General features: G+C 37.5%; 1 protein-coding gene and 1 pseudogene across 3 annotated transcripts in view; both read left to right on the top strand.

The window, feature by feature from the left end:
• Positions 1 to 21,184, top strand: part of RPGRIP1L (RPGRIP1 like) — a 123,485-nt gene that overhangs the window by 3,435 nt on the left and 98,866 nt on the right. For 2 of the 3 annotated variants that reach the window (XR_006680409.1, XM_004704667.2), the window contains exons 3-5: positions 1,653 to 1,951; positions 7,342 to 7,444; positions 9,461 to 9,604. Coding sequence is in view for 2 of the 3 variants with exons in the window: in XM_004704667.2 (XP_004704724.1) it covers positions 1,653 to 1,951; positions 7,342 to 7,444; positions 9,461 to 9,604 (546 nt within the window). In the remaining variant the exon portion in view is untranslated. Of the gene's footprint in view, positions 1 to 1,652; positions 1,952 to 7,341; positions 7,445 to 9,446; positions 9,605 to 21,184 lie in introns of those variants that run through there. The other variant, XM_045293799.1, reaches the window with a different exon arrangement.
• LOC105978825 lies at positions 16,622 to 16,972 on the top strand (annotated as a pseudogene).

The raw sequence follows: 21,184 nt of genomic DNA, 5'->3' as shown, positions 1-21,184 counted from the left end.
GCTTCTTCAAAGCAATTGATATGCATTTGTTGCCTTTAAACTGAGGGCCATTTTTCTCTAAATGTTCACTCTCTCCTTGAATAATATATGTCTCTGTCTTTTGAATATGATCTATATATGTGTATGAAAGTCTCTGTGTAACGGGGGACTTAAGTATTTAGGTTGGCGTCTCTTTGGGACCCCTGCCATGTTTCAATGCATTGTCCTTGGGTAGGGCTCAGGCCCCTAAGCCCATAGAAAGGTTGGGTAGGATGTGTGGCTCGGTTGGGCCACCTTTCCCAGTGACATCTCCTCCTCTGGACTAACTGGAAAAGGAACTAGTCCATCGATTGTTTTACTAGGGTATGTTTGGTACTCTTGGATCTTGGTTCTTATTATCATGTATCCCTTATAAAGCATGCATAATGGATGTGCCTCAAGGGAAAACGAAAACAGTCTTAACTGATTATGTTATGCATAGCTCTCCCTGGTGCCACATGCTGGAGGCTGCATAGCCAAAAGTGTAGATAGACAAGTATTACTACTGCATTTACCGAGGACTGTGCTTAGGGCAAAAATAGGTTGTTCTAGGACATCCCAAAGCTATTAAGGGGGGTTTTTGTTGGGTTTTTTTTCTTTTCGTTTTTCACTTTTGTTCTCTTAAGTAAAAGCTTCTGTCCCTAGCCAGGCTAAAAGAAAGCAAGCCCATTTAAAGAAAAATGAAGTGTGTTTTTATTTTCAATCTCCTGTCTGGGTCTTTATAAAAATAGATTCACTATAAACTAGGATTCGCTATTAAAGATGTGCGACCAATTTTGTAAAGTCTTGAACTTGTATCTCTCATCAAAGCCACCTTTTCTTTCTTGTCCTGCCAAGATTTTTCCACTCACTGTCAGGCATGTTTTCCGTACGTGTATATTACATCACCCCCATGTGCCCTTTCTGTCTTTTGTTCTGTCTAACCAGTTTTTATCAAAACTTAAAAGAATCAAAGGTATAAACGCATGAGATGTCAAACGCACAATTTATGCCTTAACCTAAAATATTAGAAAAGTATTAGTATACGAGGCTTTGCATCTGATTATTTCCTGCCATTAAATAGGCACATCTCTTGAGCACTAAGAAACACTTCTTGACATTTTTGTTTCTTTTGAATTTTTGATTAAGCTTTTACCTGTGCACATCTATGCATTCTAACATTGCGATATTTGTAATATGTCTTAATCCTCAAAAATCTGAAAACAATATGTCGCTTAATGCTGCATAGTCTTAACACTCTTTTCAAAAGTTCTAACAGACTGTGGATTGCAGATATAACCGACCACATCCACGATCTGTAGCTACGTTTAAGTGTATCCAGCATTCCTGTATAAGGTCATGCGTTAAAAATTGCATTTGAGGAACATATGGAGTAAATATGTGTCCTCTTTTTACTAACCTTAAATGATAAGCCTTAGGAAACTGTTATTTGTCAGTGCTATAAAGCAGATTGTTGCCCAGTGGTTTCAATTATCATCAAAGGATTCTTCGCAGGCAGTAATAGTTACATCAAAACCTGAAATTTATTATTCAGGTTCTGCACTGAAGTCTTCACAGTGATTATGTTCCTTTCAACAGAATGCATTTTATGCTGACTTCTCACATTCCTTTTCATCTTTTTATTATTTACCCAGAATGGCCACCAAGTTAATACGGCTAGTTAATGACAAGAAAAGATATGAGCGGGTTGGTGGCGGCCCCAAGCGGCTGGGACGGGATGTAGAAATGGAAGAAATGATTGAACGACTGCAAGAGAAAGTTCATGAGCTTGAAAGACAAAATGAAGTCCTCAAAAACAGACTCATTTCAGCCAAACAGCAACTTCAAATCCAAGGTCACAGACAAACACCATACAATGCTGTTCAATCTCGTATTAACACTGGGCGTAGAAAAGGAAATGAAAATGCAGGCATACAGGAATGCTCCAGAAAAGGTAAAATAAATCCGAAGCCCATGTCTTTTACTAGATTATTTCTCTCTCTTTTTCACATCCACACACACGCAGGTTTTTTTCCCTCACTTTTTTGGGGGTTTTGCTTTGTTTTTAAATAGTTTTATTGACATTTCAACCACATATCATACAACTCAATAATTCAATCATATCAAAAGGAGTTGTACAATCTTTACCATCATCAATTTTAGAACATTTTCTTTTTCCTTGTACTCATTGTGATTAGTATAATTTTTTGTAATTGTGGCCAAAATATTCAAAACGAAACTTTGCCAATTCGACACCTTTCGCACACACGATTTATTGCTTTATTATTCATGTTTTTAAGTACCTTTAGAAAGAGATTTGGGAGAAAGATGAGGCTATTAGCTCCCATAAAGATTTACAGCCTCAGAATCCCTTGGGAGTTCTACTCTGTCCAAAGAGGGCAGCTTGTAGTGGATGGAAGGTGACTTAGAAAGAATGCAAAGGTAGTTTTTTGACTGAAGTTTTCATAAAAAGATCATTTTATTTAAGAATCACTAGATTATGTTCAAATTTTGTTATGTTAATATTTATCATACCTGTTACAAAAGGTATATGAAACTGAGTGATATTTTAATTTGGTTTAGTTTTAGATGGGTTTATATGATCACACTGTTCTGAATGAAGCATTGTAAGTTCATCATCCAAAGATCATTTATAAAATTATAAAATTCTGCAAACCTTCCCCATTGTATGAAGGTCGCACGACAATGGAATCTATACATAACCGGGTGTTTATAAATTGAGTTCTTGGTCCAATTACTAACAAGTGACCTTGGAGAAGCTACCTTATCATTTTGAACTTGGGTTTTCTTCAGATATAAAAAGGATTTAAGCAAGTAACCTCTTCATATACAAAAATATCATAGTTCCAGCTCTCTTCATGTGGAACATGAATGATCTGAATCTACCCAGGGTACCAAGCAATTCAATTCATAGGCAAGACTCCATCTAGAAACCATTTACTCTAAAATGTCCAATTCTTTCAACACCTGTACGAGTTTCATTTACATTGAAAGTAAAATTCAATAAACATGTAAGTTACATTTTAAAATTTCAACTATTAGGAAAGGAAATAGAGTTTTAATTCAAGTAGTTCTTCCTTCCTTACACTGCTTCATGTAAAATCGAACATTTTCAGGGACATAAAGGAACATGTAATACTTTGGTTTCAATTCATCAAAGAAGGGAAAGAAACAGCTTATACACAGAAAGTGAAAAAAAAATTTTTTTTTTTCGTTTTCTCTCCAAGCTAAAATGTTAACACACTCTATTCCAAGACAGAGTTCCTTTGAAGTCTGTGAGGCCTGCACTTGGCAGCAGACAGCTGTGTGAAGAGAAGGCATGGCTCCTCCTGACTGCCTGAGACTGGCAGTAGACTGAATATACCCAAGGTGGTTGTCATAAGTAAAAAACACGATCTGCCACAATTACCTTCTCTACCTGCAAAGGAGCACTTGCCCTCTCGGAGCTTCACTTTGTCTGACTGTAGTCGTTTCATTTACCCTATAAAAAGCCACGTATCCTTTCCGAGTCTCAGTTTTGTCATCGCTGAATGGAAACAGCCCCCAAAGTCTTTTATGCTAAATGAGAGCAGGACTCAAATTTTAGATAAATGCAGGAAAGAAAACAAAACAGAGCAATAGAATCTATTTTAAAATAAGACTGCTAAGTTTAAGTTTTTCCTTTGTTTGTGTACTCAGTGATTCGGACTTTGCTCAAGGTGTTTTCCACTGCTTTTCAGAGTAAGCGTGAGGCATCATAGCCTAAGCTGAAACTTTATAACCCCAATCGACTTCAGAACTGCCTTGGAGTCTCGAGTTTAGTCCAGAGTTATCATAAATATATCTCTGCCTCGGGTAATTAGATGAGAAATTAGGCCCTCGTTGGCTACATACTACAAAAAAATTATCATTTTCTATTTGTGCCTAGCTGGGCAAAAGGATGCCAAGTGCTGGCTTAAGGTTTTAGCAGTGCAGTGTAGGTGCGGTTCTTATTGTGAACAATCGCTGAGAAAAAATGATTTTCCTAAAGAACATACATGCATTTAAAACATAGCCACTGGCAAACCACCATGAGCCTGTATGTTTAAGTTTTATTTTGAATATAGTTTTTTATTGTTTTTAATTTCACTGGTGTTGAAAATACTCATGATCTGTGTAGGGAAACTTAAGAATGAACATTTCTGATAAATTCTAACACAGCCAACTATTTTTTAACAGTTCTATTGAGATATAATTCACACACCAAACTGTTCAATAGTTCAATCATATTAAAAAGAATTGCGCACTTATCATCACAATCCATGTCAGGCCATTTTCTTCTTTCTTGTATGCATTGTTCTTAGCTGCCTAGTTCTCCCGGTTCTCCCCTGCCATGCCCCTAAGAAATTATTCATCCAGCTATTGTCTCCATAGCTATACCTACCCTGCATTTCATACACAGAAAGACATCATAAGCAAAAACAAACCAAAAAATACCAACAACAATGGCAAAACAAAAGGCTCAATCAATAGGAAAATCTTAAAAACTGTAACAAATATACAGTGGATCAAAAGGGAGATCAAATGGCAAGGTGTCTCGAGTTTTAACCTAACTACAACTGCAGTAGCCCTCCTTACAGCATTGTCTATGTGACAGCAAGGCCAGTCACACCGCCGGCCCACAGTCGGGATTCACTGGACCCGGCCAGCGGAGGTTGGGCTTTCACTGTCATCCAAAGTCTTCTGCAAAACCGGTCTTTAGAACTTAAGCTCTAATACCATTCCCTCCTCCAGATTTGACTAAATTAATGATACTGTCAATGGAATCACCATAGGCTCAATGAGGATGATTTATAATAATAATGGTGTCTCTAAACTGAACCAGAGACATACGTAAATGAAGTTTGAGGTCACAATTAATCATAGCCCTAATCTAAGAACAATTAGTTCTCATGACATGGTCCTGCTCGATACATGCACTCATGCAGATAGGGGAGCTTTAGCAAAGGGTGGTAAAGAATGAAGATGGCCCTGGCTATCGGAAAGAATAGCATCTGGGATTTTAAAAGATTAGCTTAAAATAAGCAGCCATTTAAATGTGGTGTCAGCTAAGTTTACATGGAAGAAAAACACCGGCCTTTGTGATCCAAGGATTGTAAATGGTTTGTAGAAGGCTATGGATGACAGTGGAAACCCAAAATCCTTTGTAGGGTCCACACATAAGACTAAGCCTATGGTGAATCTCCTGTGATTATAGTTGAGAGATGTGAATAACATTTTTAAAAATCATTTTATTAGGGGCTCATGCAACTCTTATCACAATGTATACATACATCAATTGTTAAAGTGCATTTGTACATTCATTGCCCTCATCATTCTCGTGAATAACATTGTTATCACACAGAGCATTTAAAGTGGATTATGGCTGATGTAATTACGTTAAAATGTAAGATCATTTGATCTCCCATTTGGCCCGTTTTAAAGTTGTTCCTGCTAAAAATAAATAATTAATTAAGGGGAAACACTTGGATTAAGTCTCTGGTAAATCCCCTCTGACCATAGACGAGGGATGTGAATAGCCTTGCTATCATGCAGAATCCACTGGAAAGTAGATTATTACAGATGCAGTTTTAAATTAAAATTTAGCACCTTATCATTTGATCTCTTTTATGATCCATGTCAAATTTGTTCTAGTTTTTAATATTTTCTGCTTTCTTTTCTATGGGTTTTTAATTATCTTTTCAGTATGTTAAATCTAGCACAGGTAAATCTATAGATACAGTAACTGGTTTAATAGTTTCTTATGGGTTAGGCATGGGAGTTTGGGGGAAATTAACTAATAATGGGTACACAAAAGAAAATATTCTGTAGCTGATTATGGTGGTGATTGTGCAACTCTTATTGATGTGATTGAACAATTATATGTCAATAAAACTTAAAAAATAAAATCCAAATCTACAGCCAACTATTTTAACGTTTTAGGCAGAACCTTTTCTGTCCTTCAGTCTGAGAGTTAGCAACAGATGTTGACAGCATTAAAAAGAGCAGAAAATAATTGTCCCAGTCCTCTCTTATAAAAACTGTCATGCTTAAAAAATAATGTATTCTGTAAGCATTCAATGAATAATTGGAATGTTGGAAGTTTGAACCCATGCAGAGGCACCTCACAAGAAAGACCTGGTTCTCTTCTTCCAGAAGGCCACAGCTCTGAAACCCCAATGGAGCACTCTTCTGCTCTGCACACATTGGATCACCATAAACCAGAATCAACACACTGGACAGCCAATGGTTCGGGTTGGGTTATTCTTTATCTACCATGTCGTGGTGGTGGGGTGTCTGACTCCTAGTGACCCCTAGTGACGCAGTAGAACTGCCTCAGAGAGTTTTTGTTAGGGAAGTAGTTTTCTCCCACAGAGCCAACTGTCAGCTGGGTTCCAGCTGTCAGCTTTGCATGTCATAGTCAAGTGCTCAACCATTATGCTCCTTTATCTACATTAGACTAATAATTAAGTCATTTTAACATTTTAAAGTAACATGTTAAAATATATTTTCAACAATGTAGCCATCCTGGTAAAATTGTATACAATGACTTACAATAGGTACAATTTAAGACCCCTGGTGAAACCGTCAGGTAATGTTGGAGAGCTAACCAGAAGGGCAGCAGTTCAAACCCAGCAGCCTCTTCTCCAGAAAAAGCTGACGCTATCTGCTGAAGTATGGATTGACCACCGTGGATCAGAATTGACTCAATGGCAGTGGTCTGGCTCATATGAGAAAAATTATACTCGAAGTACATAAGGAAATGTTTAATTGAAAGGAATTTATTTAATAATCCAGTCTCAAATTGCCTTTTGGTTAAATACACATTTTATAATTTGTACAGAATACACCAGAGTGAGTACAAGAAACATTTTCACTTAAACATGTGAGGTCAAGAGATGTGAATGAATGGCTACCTGAAAATTCCCAAAACATTTACCAGAAATGCAGTTTTAAATTTTTGAGAGTTGTTTCTTTCATACCTCAGTTTAGACTAGAAAGATTTGAATGCAGACCCTGGTTCTTTCAGACATTTTTGCAGGAGCTCTAAGCCTAAGTTGAATCAAGTTACTTCTCGGTGATTTGGTTTCCACAGTGAAAGTTGTTGAATGGGCAATACTTGCTGCCCTGCTTTATTGAATGCCTAAAGGGGACTGTGATCTCAGCATCTCTTTGGTGCTGTACTTCCAAGTCTCTGTACTATGAAGCATCTATCTTTTACTAGTTAATAAGGTATTTTATTTTAAGTTTCCTTATGATAATAAATTAAAGGTTTTTCCTTACTAGTTTCACTTCTATAATCAAATTTTATTCATTTATTTTTAGGTCTAAGATTCCAAGATGCAGATGTAGCAGAAACTCAGCAACCCACACTTACAAAATACGGCCACAATTTACTTGAGGAAGCCAGAGGAGAAATCAGAAATTTGTATGTATTCTTTTCCATGCTCATTTTAGAACTGTGTTTATTGATTGTGTCTTTTCCATCCCTTCTTATCCTTGACTTTAAGGAAAATTGGTTTATGTATATATAATCTGCTGCACTGAAACAGCCAATTCTGTGTAGTAAGAACAGATATTAAATAGCATGCTTACAATAAAATGAGTAATATTAACAACTTGCTCAACTGTCAACTACATTGATAGAGGGGCTTATTGAATAATTGTCTTTGTTTTAAACCCCCAACCCTCAGAGAATAGCCACAGGCAGCATTCTCATGCCCAGGAAAACTACCGATTTTTTTTTTTTAAGTTCTGAATTAGTTAGCTCTTTTCATGGTTTAAAAAATGGGGGATGGGAGACATAATTGGGGGAGAGGCTTAACAGTCTAGAGTTGTCTGATACATATGATCTCAGACTTTGTTCTTTGTGATTCTGTGGTAGTGTTCTTTTTTTTTTCTTTTTTTCTTTTTTTTTGATTTTGCAAAGATAATTTATGGAAAATCTACAGCTAACATCATACTCCATGGTGAAGGTTGAAAGCCTTCCCTCTAAGAGTGGGAGCAACACGAGATACTACTTTCACCACTGCTATTTGAAGTTGTCATGGAAATTCTAGGTAGAGAAAGTAGGCAAGAGAAAGAAATTCAAATAGGAAAGGTAGAAAATCCCATGAAATCTGCCGCAAAGGGAACAGAGCTAGTAAATGATTTTAATCAAATTGCTAGATACAACATGAACACCTACACTTTGAACCAGTTAAACTGGTTCAGTAATTGCCACCACAGTAATATCAGAACAGACCAAAATTCATAACGTGGATGTACTGAACACTAACCACAATAAGAAAAAGTGACAAAAGACCTGGAATGGGGGACTTCGAAGAGGCACAGTGAACCCTTCCCAGAGGCTGATGTGGGAGATGAGATTATTGCTAGGGCTATGGAGAGCAACACATATTCAAAGAGGTGCAGTTGGCAGCCTGTGGTAGTGTTCTTCATGTGCCATGGTTTCATAAAAGTCACGTGTGTTGGTGTTAGGTGTCTTCTAGTTGGGTCCAGCTCCTTGCAAGCTCTGTACAACAGAAGGAAAGTTACGTTAGTGACGTTTAAATGTTAGTTCATTCGAGCCTCATGGTTTTAGTGTCTCTGAATCACAGATGAAATGAAAGGTTCTACTTCGTCTGCAGGCTGTCACCTGGATCATCAAAAAGTAATACTACAACCACCACCATGTTTCCAAATATTTTCTAACATGACAAGGATAATAATTCATTTCACTGCATTGTACCTGTAGAAACCACTGAAATGGAAAATGTTTTGTTTTATATATGTATTTTTACCACAATTTTTTAAAAAGTAACAATGCTGAATACCTGTATCTGAGACTCCTTGTCTTGGGTTGCTGCCAGACACAAAGTCATGCCACTAAATTGCGTTTAGCGTTTTATCTTCCTCGCTTAGATGGTGTGGCAGATGTTTATATGAAAAAACAAAGGCATATAAATTAGCTGAAGATGAGAAGATTGTCGAAGTATATAGAAACCCAAGACAAACCCAATGCGATTGAGTCGATTCCAACTCAGAGTAACCCTATAGAGGGTTTCCAGAGCTCTGAATCTTTATGGAAACAGTCCGCCTCATCTTTCTCTTAGAGCGGCTGGTAGATTTGAACTACCATTCTTGCACTTAGCAGTCCAATGTTTACCCAGCAGGACTTTGGGGGATACGTGGTAGGTGATCAATAAATACTCCCTTACTTGAATGAAATCAAAGTCCAGTCCGATCTCTAGCACTTTATCTTGTAAAAAGCATTATCTTGAATTGTTCCATATGTATTTCCAAATCACCCTGTGTAATCTACTATTTTACTATGTGCAGAGGCACTTAAGCTAAAAGTCTCAACTTTTGCTTGCTCTTTATATGGAGAACTTTCTTTGCACAGATCTTAAATACTGCAAATTTTCCTCTAACTACAAATTCTTGGAAAGACTTTTTATTTCAGAGAAAATGTTATTCAGACACAGAGAGGCCAGATTGAAGAATTGGAGCAGTTGACAGAGATCCTGAAAACTCAGTTGAGGAGAAAAGAAAATGAAATTGAGTTATCTCTCCTTCAACTTCGAGAACAACAAGCTACAGACCAAAGGTATGTGAAAAACAGAAATAACATTTGGGTAAGGTCAGAATTAATTTTAAATACTTTGCCATGTCCCATAAATGGCTAAGCTTATATAGTCTATTTTAAAATCATGTTTTTATTTAACATTCTTCATATAAACTTACCCCAGCTTTCTGCCTGTGCTCAGCATCTCTCATTAAGCAGACACCCTTAACCTGCTCTGCTCTAGAATAGTAGCAAGCAGATTCCAATGAGTGCAGATCACCTTGACTTTGTCCCCTCCACTCATGACCAGTATTATTGCAGGATGCTCTTCTGACTAGAGTTACCAAGAGAAGTAGAGGTGGGAAAGACTCACTTGTTGGCATCCTGGTATATTAGTACAGGTTTATTGAACTTATGACTTCCAAGCCAAGATGGCCACCTAGACACATGCATAACCAAATCCCTCTACAACATACGAGGAGAAGATCGATATGAAAGGAAATCCGGGCATCTGGAACCTTAGAAGAAAAGATGAAAGATAAACGGAATCCTTCGCATCCCAGAGACTGGATGGTGGCAGAAGGAGATCTATTGCTCTGGGAGGAGGAGAGATCATGGCTGACCAACCCTGTGTGCCTAGAGGGCCCAAGTGTATAGATGAAGACAGGCCCCCATGCTTACACGTGGACCGAAGCCACAGAGTCTGTGTGGGCCATTTTCCTTTCCTATGTTTTTTATTTTTTTAATTTTTGCTACTTTTATTCTTCAGTGTCCTGGCAGTCCTGTTTACTCTAGACTCACTATCCTCGTGCTAAAGTAGCCTGTGCCCTGAAGCCAGCAAACAAACCCCCCAAAAGTTCTTTTTCTCCTTCATAAGTCCTAGGAATTGTGGGAAAGGGACATCAGCTACAAACATTCCGCAGTTCTCTGCAACTGAGCCTAGAGCCAATGTGACAGGGACCTGCCGCACCCCCCACTGCTGTTATGCAGGGCTGAAGGAAGAGCCCACCAAAATGGCTTTTTCTTTTGCTTTTGTTTTGTGGTTTCTAGTATTCCATTCCTGCACCACCTGACAAAATCCACTGTACCCACATGATCTAGACACCCTCCCACCCTCAACAAGTACCTCACAATGTCTTGAAGACAGCAGTAAATAACTGCTCCACATGAAGAAGCAGGAAAAACAGGCACAAACCAATGACCAATATAAACCTATCTATTCAGATGCAAAGCACTTTCCTGGAGAAGGAGAGCCTCTGGGACTACAAGAAAAATAATCCAGAAGATGGAGTTCAGGTACTTTCGATGGTTGGAGGAAAAGAACAATAGAGCTGTGGAAAAATCGAAATATTAGACACTTACAACAACATCCGGAAAGAAAGAAATCCAGAATAACTAAGATGAGAGAATTAAGACAACACTTTAAAAGAGCAAAGCAATAGAATTGAAGCAATGAAAAGCTAAATTAGTGAACTTAAAGAAAAATCTTTCAATTTCAATCTATGAGGGAAAAAAGATGAACAAAAAAAACAAAAAAAGATCTGAAGAAAACACTATCAAGAATAACAATTTACAGCTCATGGGGATTCCAGAATAGGAAGTTGTTTTTTTTAATCCACAGAAAAAAATTACTCAAGAACTCTTGATAGGAAACTTCTCTAACACTATAAAAAACAAAACAAAATAAAACTCACTGCCCTCAAGTCAATTCCAACTCATAGCAAATGTGTAGGACATAATCAAACTGCCCCTGAGGGATCAAGACCTTAAATCTTTACAGGAGTAGAAAGCCTAACTTTCTTCCATAGAGCAGTGGCTTCTAACTGCTGGTCGTACTATTACTACCCCTATACTATAACTTCCTATGTACAATGTATACTATAACTTCTTACACCACAAGGACTCCAACACCATAAAAGTAGAGAAACTAAAGTTCAAGAAGCTGAGAGAACCCCAAACAAGATAGAACCCAAAAGAAACATTGTGAACATTGTGATACATTGTAGTCAAACTTTCCAATATCAGAGACAAGTTTATTTAAATTTGTTTTAAGACTTAAAGTAAATTCTATAATATGGTATCTGTTTGGGGTATCAATAAGATGTTACCTCTCCTAATATTCGAAGATTGCATCACATTGTTGATTGTCATTGATGTAGTAATCTCCTTTGTGCCTCTTCTCTTTTTTGTTGTTATATTTTTTTATTCAGTACGTGTGTGTGAATTAACTGAAGGTTTACAGAGCAAATCCATTTTCCATTCAACAATTTATACATATTTTTTCATGTCATTGATTGCATTCCTTATAATATAACATTATTTATCCCACCTCTTCCCTGTACTTCCTATTTCTAGTCCTCCTTTTGTCCTGGGATAAATAATGCCCTTTTGATTTCAAATGTTTGGTTATTCTAAGGATTGTGTGACTCTCTAGAGTTATTGTTCCCATTATAAACCTATCTATTCTTTAGCTGAACATTGAGGTTTTGGGGATGAGTTTAATTTCAGCTATGACGAGTGACAAAAGACCATAATCTCAAAGGTTCTGCTCATCTTTATCCAACCAGTAAGCCTGTACTTTTTATGATTTTTAATTTTAGTCTGCATTTTTATCACACTGTCTCGGCCCTTCAAATATGATGCCTTTCAGAGCAGTTGTTAGCGGTAGCCAGGCACCATCTCATTCTTAGTGTCTCAAAGTAGTAGAGGCTGATGTTCCCAGGATACATGTCTATTAGTCCATTAGGCTAATAGTTTCCATTTGTCTTAGATTGTCGTTACTCTCTTTTCCTCTGGACAGGGAGAACTCTATAGTGGTAATTTAGATTCATTTCAGATTCAGAGTGTAGTTCTCTTTTAACAAACTAACCTTGTCTAGAAATATATGAACAAGCTAAGAAGAGATTCATAATATCAGACTTAAGAAACTTAACGTGTGCAAAAAAATACAAAAAAACTATATATAATTTAGAGATACAAACTAATTTATTTTGCCTAATAATTCTATTCCTAAAAATTCATGTGTAACATTAAGTTACATAATGAAACCCCATATGTCCAGTAGAGGAGCCCTGGTAGAGTAGTGGTTGCACTTTGAACTGTGATCTGCATCGTCAGCAGTTCAAAACCACCAGCAGCTCCACAGGAGAAAGACTGGGCTTTCTACTCCCATAAAAGTTACAATCTCAGAACCCCACAGGGGCTTGCTGTGAGTCATCATTGACCCAATGGCAGTGAATTTGGCTTGATATATATCTAATGACAATTACATACCCTTCTGAGCACAGGACAAAAGAAACATGGGTATTTTTGAGAAAGATATATAAATTAGGCGATGTAATCTGAACCTGCAAGCTTAAATACATGAGTTACACATTGTTCCTTCCCCTGGGAAGAACTCAGCCTTCTTGGAAAACCAAGGAGTAAATTATTCCTTTTGAGAAACATTGCCAATGGACCACACTCTAACTCTGAGTTTAGTAATCATTGTAAATTGCCAGGATCCATATTTAAGACAGTGCCTAGGTATAAAAATAATGTACCATATATACTTTAGGATAAGCCAACCCGAATATCAGCTGAGGCACCTAATTAAACCACAAAAACTGCATCGAAAATGTGCTGAAGTACTCGGCTTATACACGAGTATGAATGGTAGTTCTGCCAAGCTTATGCTTGGGTCCATGGCTATCAGCTTTATTCGCCTGCTGAGGAAAGGTTACTAGGGATTATTTTCCCAGTTATATATCTCAGATTCCCAGAGCTAAAAATGAACAGTGTTGGCTGTTTCCTTTTCCAAAGGGACATGAATATTTAGGATATAAACTCTCAATGTTGATTGAACACCAAGAGACATCAACATATATACATAGTTTCAAGTCCCTGAAGCCGACTAAACTAGGCGCCACCTGGGGAAACTCCTATCAGCCACTCCACAGCATTCTATTTTTTGTTGCAAAGGCAAAACAAGTATTACAGGTAAAGGAACTTTCTTGCAGAGGCCAAAGAAATAAATCCATTTGTACCCTGAATTTTTTAAATTGCAAATGTATTTATCATTTCCTTAAAACTGCAGTGACTGTATATTGTTTTCTGAAATACAGTGTTGAAATCTAAAGAAGTAATTTAAAAAAGGAGCTTCAAGGCCTTCTTTCCCCTTATGTTTACACATAGCTCAATATTTTATGTGTAACACTAAATGTTTTGAGACTAATGGAAAATGTTGGGGAGAATATGTAACTTGGTATAATTTACTGTAGAGAAAAGTCACAAAATGGAAAACATATTTAAAGGTCTCTTTCACGGATACATTATTTCAAATTTGAAATTCTAGAAGTCTGATCTGGGCTGTTGTGCTTCTTGTTGCAAACATGAACCTAGCGTAGCTCGCTCTTCAGAGTGGCTGTGCTTGGTATTGATGGCAGAGTGCCTTTTCATAGAATCTTACAGAGACTCTTCATAGTATGCGTTTAATAGACCAGTTTGGTTTGGCATCAGCTTGACATAAACTTTTGGTTATCCAAAGCCCTTAATTGCTTTGAAGTAAAAGCCCAGTGCTGCTCTTTTTTATTAAAATCATGCTTTTTCCTGTTGTTGTGGTCTATTTTGGAAGACTAAGTTGTAATTTTTGCATATGTTCTACATAATGCCTCATTAGCAAAAAATTCTTGTATCATTTACAAGTAGCCTGAATGTCTGTGTTGTTTTGAACAAAAATCCATATTAAAATTTAAACAATATAAAAATGCACATTTTCTGCTTATTAAAAAGGAGGTCTTAAATTAAATGCAAAGCAGTAACCAGTGAACACATGTACATAAGCATTATAGTCAGAGTGATTTTACCTTTTATTGACTTTTTCAACTCCAAAAATATTTACACTCGCACCAAATGTGTAAGTAGTTTGTACTAAATGTTTTTCTTTAAATAAATGTTAGAGTGGTTACCATCTTAATTAAAAATTATGTGAGTGATTTAATGTCCCACTGGAGAAATTTAACCCATAAATGTTTCAGACAGTCTCACTTGTCCTCTCCCCTTTGATGGACAATAGAATGTCAATTCTTGGAAAGGTTTTTTGCGGCTGGGTAGAATAAAAAACTCTTAGTTTTACGGGTTCTTTCTTCTTCCGGTATACACAGAATCAAGATTATTTTTTAGCTACTTTTTGCATGGAAAATTGTAAAGCTACAGAAAAGTTTTAAGAGTAGTGAAATGAACACTCACATAGCTTTCACCTCTTTGTGTGTACAATAAACTTCTGCCCAAGCAGAGAAGCCCTGGTGATGCAGAGGAGCAGAGGATAAGCAATCAGCTGCTTGGGGTGGGCAGTTCTAACCTACTAGCTGCTCTACCAGAAACAGATGTGTCAGTCTGCATAAAGACTACTGCCTTGAGAACACTATGGAGCCTTTCCACACTGTCCTAATAGGTCCATATAAGTCATAAATAACTACACGACAATGGCAATGCTCTTGTTCTCTCTCATTCTTTTTCTGAACCATGAGAGTTAGGTACACATAACCACAATGCAGCCATCACATTCAAGACAATTAACAGTGATAGCATCATCTAATATATGGTCCATATCCAAATATCCCTATTGGAACCAAACCAACTTATAGCACCCATTTTAAAAATAACTATTTTGTTTGGATTTGATTTGACGTAGGAACAGATAGCATGCATTACATTTACTTGTGATTTCTTTTAAGCTTTCTTTATTCTAAAGTGATTACCCACCCTTGTGCAGCCCATCAACAGTTGTTTGCAGAATGCCCCTCTGCAAAAATTTGGATTTATCTGATTGCCCACCCCCCTGATTTAATGACAGGTGAACTCAGGCCAGTCATAACCATGTAAACATAACTGCAGAGTGGGATGAGTTGTTACTGTTTTAATATGTACTCACTAAACCCTTACTATTTGTCTTGAATAGTTTATAATTTCTCCCCAAAATTATTTAGATTTATATATCATTTTTCTTAATCCAGAGTTTTCTATTATAATCTAAGATTTCTCTGTGATAGCTACTTGGCATTATGCACTTTCAGTAAACCACTGAAATTGTTACTGTTGATATTCACTAGTAGATTATTTAGCTGAAGAAAATTAGAACAAGTCCACAAGAAGTTGTATATCCCACCTGAATTTAGAGACCATTTAAAATAGGTTTGATGCATTTAATACTAGTAGCTGAAGACCAGATACGTTATGAGATAACATCAGGAACATCATACCTGAAGAAAGCAAAAGGTCTTAAAAACACAGGGGGAAAGTATGTTTACCTATGTTTTATTGACTATATGAAGACATTCAACTCTGTGGGTCATAACAAATCATGGATAACCTTGTGCAGAATGAAAATTCCAGGACATGTAATTGTGCTCATGCAGAACGTGTACACAGATCAAGAGGCAATAAGGAAAGGTGGGAGTCAGGGTTCTGTTCTTTCACCAGTCTTTTTCAGTCTGTATGTGAGCAAATACTCCAGTAGCTTAGGTTAGATGAAGAAGAATAAAGCACCAGGATTGCAGGAAAACTTTCAATGTACATATGATACAACTTGGCTTGCTGAAAGGGAAGAGGACTTGAAGTACGTATTGATGAAAATCAAAGACTACAACCCTCAGTATGGATGACACTTCAACATAAAACAAAAATCCTCATGGTATCATGATAAATGCAAAAAACATTGATGTTGTCATGGATTTCATTTACTTGGATACACAATGCCAGTGGAAGCAGCAGTCAAGAAATCAAAGTACCTATTGCATTTGGAAATTTTGCTATAAAATACCTGTTTATAATGTTAACAAACATGTCACCTTGGGGACTAAGGTATATCTACCCCAAGCCATGATATTGTCACTTGCCTCATGTGCATGTGAAATCTGGATAAAGAACAAGGAAGACCAAAGACGAGTGGATGCATTTAAATTAGGCATTGGCCAAAGATACTGACTGTACTTATCATGACTGCCAGAAGAACAAAGCCATTCGTCTTTCTTCCTTGGTGGCTGCTCTTGGTTGTGGGCCATCCTCACCTGAGACAGGCAGATGGTGACTGCAAAGAACACCAACAAAAGCCGCTGGAGTGCATCAACTCCGTGTTCCACCTCATTCTGAAAAGTGGAAAATATGTGCCGGGCTGCAAGTAGACCCTGAAGATGATCAGCCAACGCAAAACAAAACTGGTCATCCTAGCCAACAACTGCCAGGTCTTGAGGACATTTGAAATAGAATACTACACCACGTTGGCCCAAACCAGCGTCCACATCTGCAGTGGCCATAACGTGGAATTGGGCGTGGCTATTAAGAAAGTACTGTAGAGTATGCATACTGGCTACCATTGATCCAGGTGATTCTGATATCATAAGAAGCATGCCAGAACTGACTGGTGAAAAATAAATCTTGAAATATTTTTCTTTAATAAAACTGACCAGAGCTTAATTGTTTTTAATAAGTACAACCAGAATGTTTCTTGGAAGCAAAGATGATGAGGCTTCGTCTCAGGTCGTTTGAACATGTTATATGGAGGGTCCCTAGAAAGGACATCATGCTTGGAAAAATAGTGGGTCAGCCAAGAAAGTGGAAGATCCTCAATGAGACGGATTGACACAGTTACTGCAACATTGGGCTCAAATGGCCCAGGGCTAGTCATTGGTTCATTCTTCTGTGAATAATGTTACCTATGAGTCCAGTACTGACTCTAAAGAACATCTTATAAGAAGGAAACAAATTAGAAGAGTCAGAAGAATTAATCTTTGTCAGAACTTAATCCATCATTTAAAGGACTCTGGCCAAACTCTACTTTTCTGAATCTCAACTCGCTCCCTTAACTACCAAATGAGAATATTGAAATGGGTAAGTCGGTTTCCTTGCCTTTAAGCAGTATCCATTCTCCATGTAGATGTGTTTTTGAAAGATTGTCTCTACCAAACAAGTGGTATTTATTAATTCAATTAATTTCCATATTTGGTTTCAGTCAAAGACTTAGATAATTGCATTTGATAGTTATTAAGTAACCCATGCTATAAATTGCTCTTATATAGTTTGAGCACTAAAATAAATATTTTAGTTCCTTTTGCAATTTAATTGCTGCTAAATCTACACTTCCCACTGAGCTTTGTGAAATAGTAAATATAATTCCCAGATTCTTGGTACTACCATTGTAAATCTGTAGTTGCAGTTAATTAAACTTGATTCTTGCATCTTCCAAAAATAGTACCCTTAAGAAGATGAGCCAGGATTTGGGTTTGTACTGTCCCCAGTTCTTGAAAGTGCTTCCTATATTTACATCTGAGTGTGATTATATGCATGTACAGATACTAGCATAATTATCGCCATCTATTCTTTCTGGGTGGTGGTGCTGTTTAGTTGCCATTGACTCTATTCTGACTCATGGCAACACCATGTGTGTCAGAGTAAGAACTGCTTCATAGGGGTTTCAAGGCTGGGGCATTTTAGAAGCAGATCACCAGCCTCTTTTCCAAGGTGCCTCTGGGAGGGTTCAAACCACTAAACCTTTCAGCTAGCAGGCAAACGCTCAGAGTAAGCAGATACATGCACTTTTTTTTTGTTGTATGGGGCGGGGAGTGCGGGCTTTATACAATCTTAAATCGGGGAACACTATTTTCATCTATGAATTCAAGTACCAGTTTATAGCACAACAATTACCTTCTAAATAGGCTTTTCTCACTGACTCCAGTGACACTTAGTCCATTCGACTGACCAGTAACCTTCTGTAGCCCTATTCAGAAGTGGTATCCCTGCTAGTGTTATATGTGTATCTCTAGTAAGAATTCTGAATGGCCCGCATTTTTTAATAATACCCCAAATGATTGTCATTTGGGGGGGGGGGCAGAGGTTTTTGTAGCAATGAGATTGTTGTCAAGCGTGTCCCTCAAATTTAGTCAGCTTAAAACAATTACTCACAAAGAGTCTCTCTATTCTAACTCATAAATATTTGACCTAGGGACTTCCCAAAGTCTCATAACCTGTCTTCTGTGCGAAAGCTTTCTCCTACCAAACCAAACCCATTGCCAACAAGTTGATTCCAGTTCTTAGTGATCCTGTAAGACGGAGTGGAACTGCCCCATGAAGTTTTCAAGATGATCCTTATCTTTCTTATCTACCATATCTTTCTCCTGCAGAGCTGCTGGTCAGGTCAAACTGCTTACCTTTCAGTTAGCAGTCAAGTCCTTACTCCCAGGGCTTTGATTGTAGATGTCATTGAGCACTTTCGTAGTCTTCATTATAGTGAAGAATGAAATGTCAGTGGGGTATTGTGTCTGGAGATAGACGTCTACGAAACCTTCACTGGAACAAGGGTTTTCGTGCGTCTAAGCTTTCGTGTTGGGCTATACATTACATAAGTTCACAGAAAAGTTTTTCCTTCTCCAGTGTATCCGAGGTTTTAAGTTTCTGAATCTCCAGTAGCAAAAGTGGAGTCAAGTGTTTTTCAAGACTTCCATTAGAAATTCCTTTTTCAGAGTTTATTACTTGACTGTTTCAAATTATAGGAGAGAAACTTGGCACAGAAGTTGTTGAGCTGGAATACTTTTTTCAACATGAAATCTAATTTATTTCAGTTTGTTTTTAATCTAAAGATGGGCCAACTCTTCTCATAGTTTTAGATGTGATCATAATTCTCAATCATTATGTGTGTTTTCATTAAAAAGAGAGAGAAGAAAACTACATTTTCCAACTTGAGTGTTCAGTGTTTTCAGAATCCTTGTTGAAAAACTTGAGAAATGTATTTTTACCGAGTACTTCATTAGCATGCTTGCTGCCTGTTTACCAGTCATTTCACCATGTGTAATGCAGCGTGTATGCATTGGGTCATGGCTGTCAGAGTTCACCTCAGTGCTGTACCCTGTATCGGTCTTTCTATTTAAATGCCATCATCCTGAAGATTTGATGTTCTTGACGTACTGCTGTGGATCAGGGCAAGAAAATCTTGAGTAGAGGTCACTTAACATCGTCCTGCACATAAAATTAATCCTGTATCTGTTCCTGAAATAACCCAGTCTGGGCTTTCTTTCACTTGCGTAGAGATCTGGGACTGGCCACTTAGCAATAGTCATCTAACTGCATCTTTGCTCTTGATTTCTCTCTCAATCCCACCCTTATCCTTTCACCATATTTTATCTAATTGAAAAAAATTCCATTATCAGGTTTGAGTTGATACACATTGCACACTGTCCTAAAGACCCGACCACATTCATCACTGTGCTGATTTTATCTTCTAGTTACATTACACCATTAACTTCATACTTTCAACCTAATAGCAGCTTGTCTTATTATTATCCTCAGAAAATATACAATCATAGTAATCATTTTTGTATATCCAAACTCACTATCCTGACGATGCTGACTCATAATCACCCTATATAAGGTTTCTGAAACTGTAAATCTTTATGGCAGAAGACATCTCGTCTTCCTCCCACAAAATGGTTGGTAGGTTTTAACCACCAACCTTGTAGCTAGCAGCTAAATGCTTAGCCCACAGAGCTACCAGGGCTCTTCACTAGTTTGTATGTTGATATTGGAGGTAGGTGCCATCAAGTTGGTTCCAACCCATAGCAACCTTATACACAACAGAAAAAAACACTGCCCAGTCCTGCACCATCTTTACAAAGGTCTCATTGGACCCATTATTGCAGCCACTGTGCCAATCCATCTCATTGAGGGCCTTCCTCTTATTCACTCCCCCTCCACTTTACTAAGCGTGTTATCCTCCGGAGACTGGGGTCTCCTGACAACATTTCCAAAGTATGTAAGATGAAGTCTGGCCATTCTTGCCTCGAAGGAACACTCTGGCCTTCAGTGTCCAACTTTCTTCACGTGCATACGAAGTAATTGAAAATACCATAGCTCGGTTCAGGCGCACCTTTGTCCTTAAAGAAACATCCTCACTTTTCAGTATTCTAAAGAGCAGCAGATTTACTTAATGCAATGCATCTTTTGATCTCTTGACTGCTGCTTCTATGAGCATTGATTGTGGATCCAAGCAAGATAAAATCCTTGACAACTTCAATCTTTTCTCCATTTAAAATGATGTTACCTAAATGTCCAGTTGTGAGGATTTGGGGCTTCTTTACAGTGAGTAATGATCCATACTGAAAGCAGCAATTATTTTTAATCATTTTATTGGGAGCTCTTACAGATATTATAACATTCCATAGTACAATTGCTACTACAATCAGTTTCATGACATTTCTTTCTTTCTTGAACTCTTGATAGCAGCTACTCTTTATCCCCTCCCTCTCCCACCTTACCCCCCAAGAACCCTCCCCATTTATTTCCTATAATTTTTTCCATATCTTACATGATCCAGTAGATCCATTCACATACAATTCTCTTGTTCCATCCCATTAAGTGGGGTTATACAGTCATCAGTACCATCAGCTCCCTATTTGCCCCCCTTCCCCACCTTTTCTTTCCATACTCCCAGGGAACCATCACTCCTGTTAATGTTTCTGAAGGGATATCTATCTTAGCTTTCATGTACCCAGCAATCTTTATTTTTTTATTTATTTTTTTGTTTTTTTTTAATCATTTTATTAGGGGCTCATACAACTCTTATCACAATCCATACACACATCAATTGTGTAAAGC

This window comes from Echinops telfairi, unplaced genomic scaffold, assembly GCF_000313985.2.
Source record: "Echinops telfairi isolate 266 unplaced genomic scaffold, ASM31398v2 ScPeMD7_2291;HRSCAF=2852, whole genome shotgun sequence".
NCBI classification, from domain to species: domain Eukaryota; kingdom Metazoa; phylum Chordata; class Mammalia; order Afrosoricida; family Tenrecidae; genus Echinops; species Echinops telfairi.
This window is presented reverse-complemented; position numbering and strand designations above follow the sequence as displayed.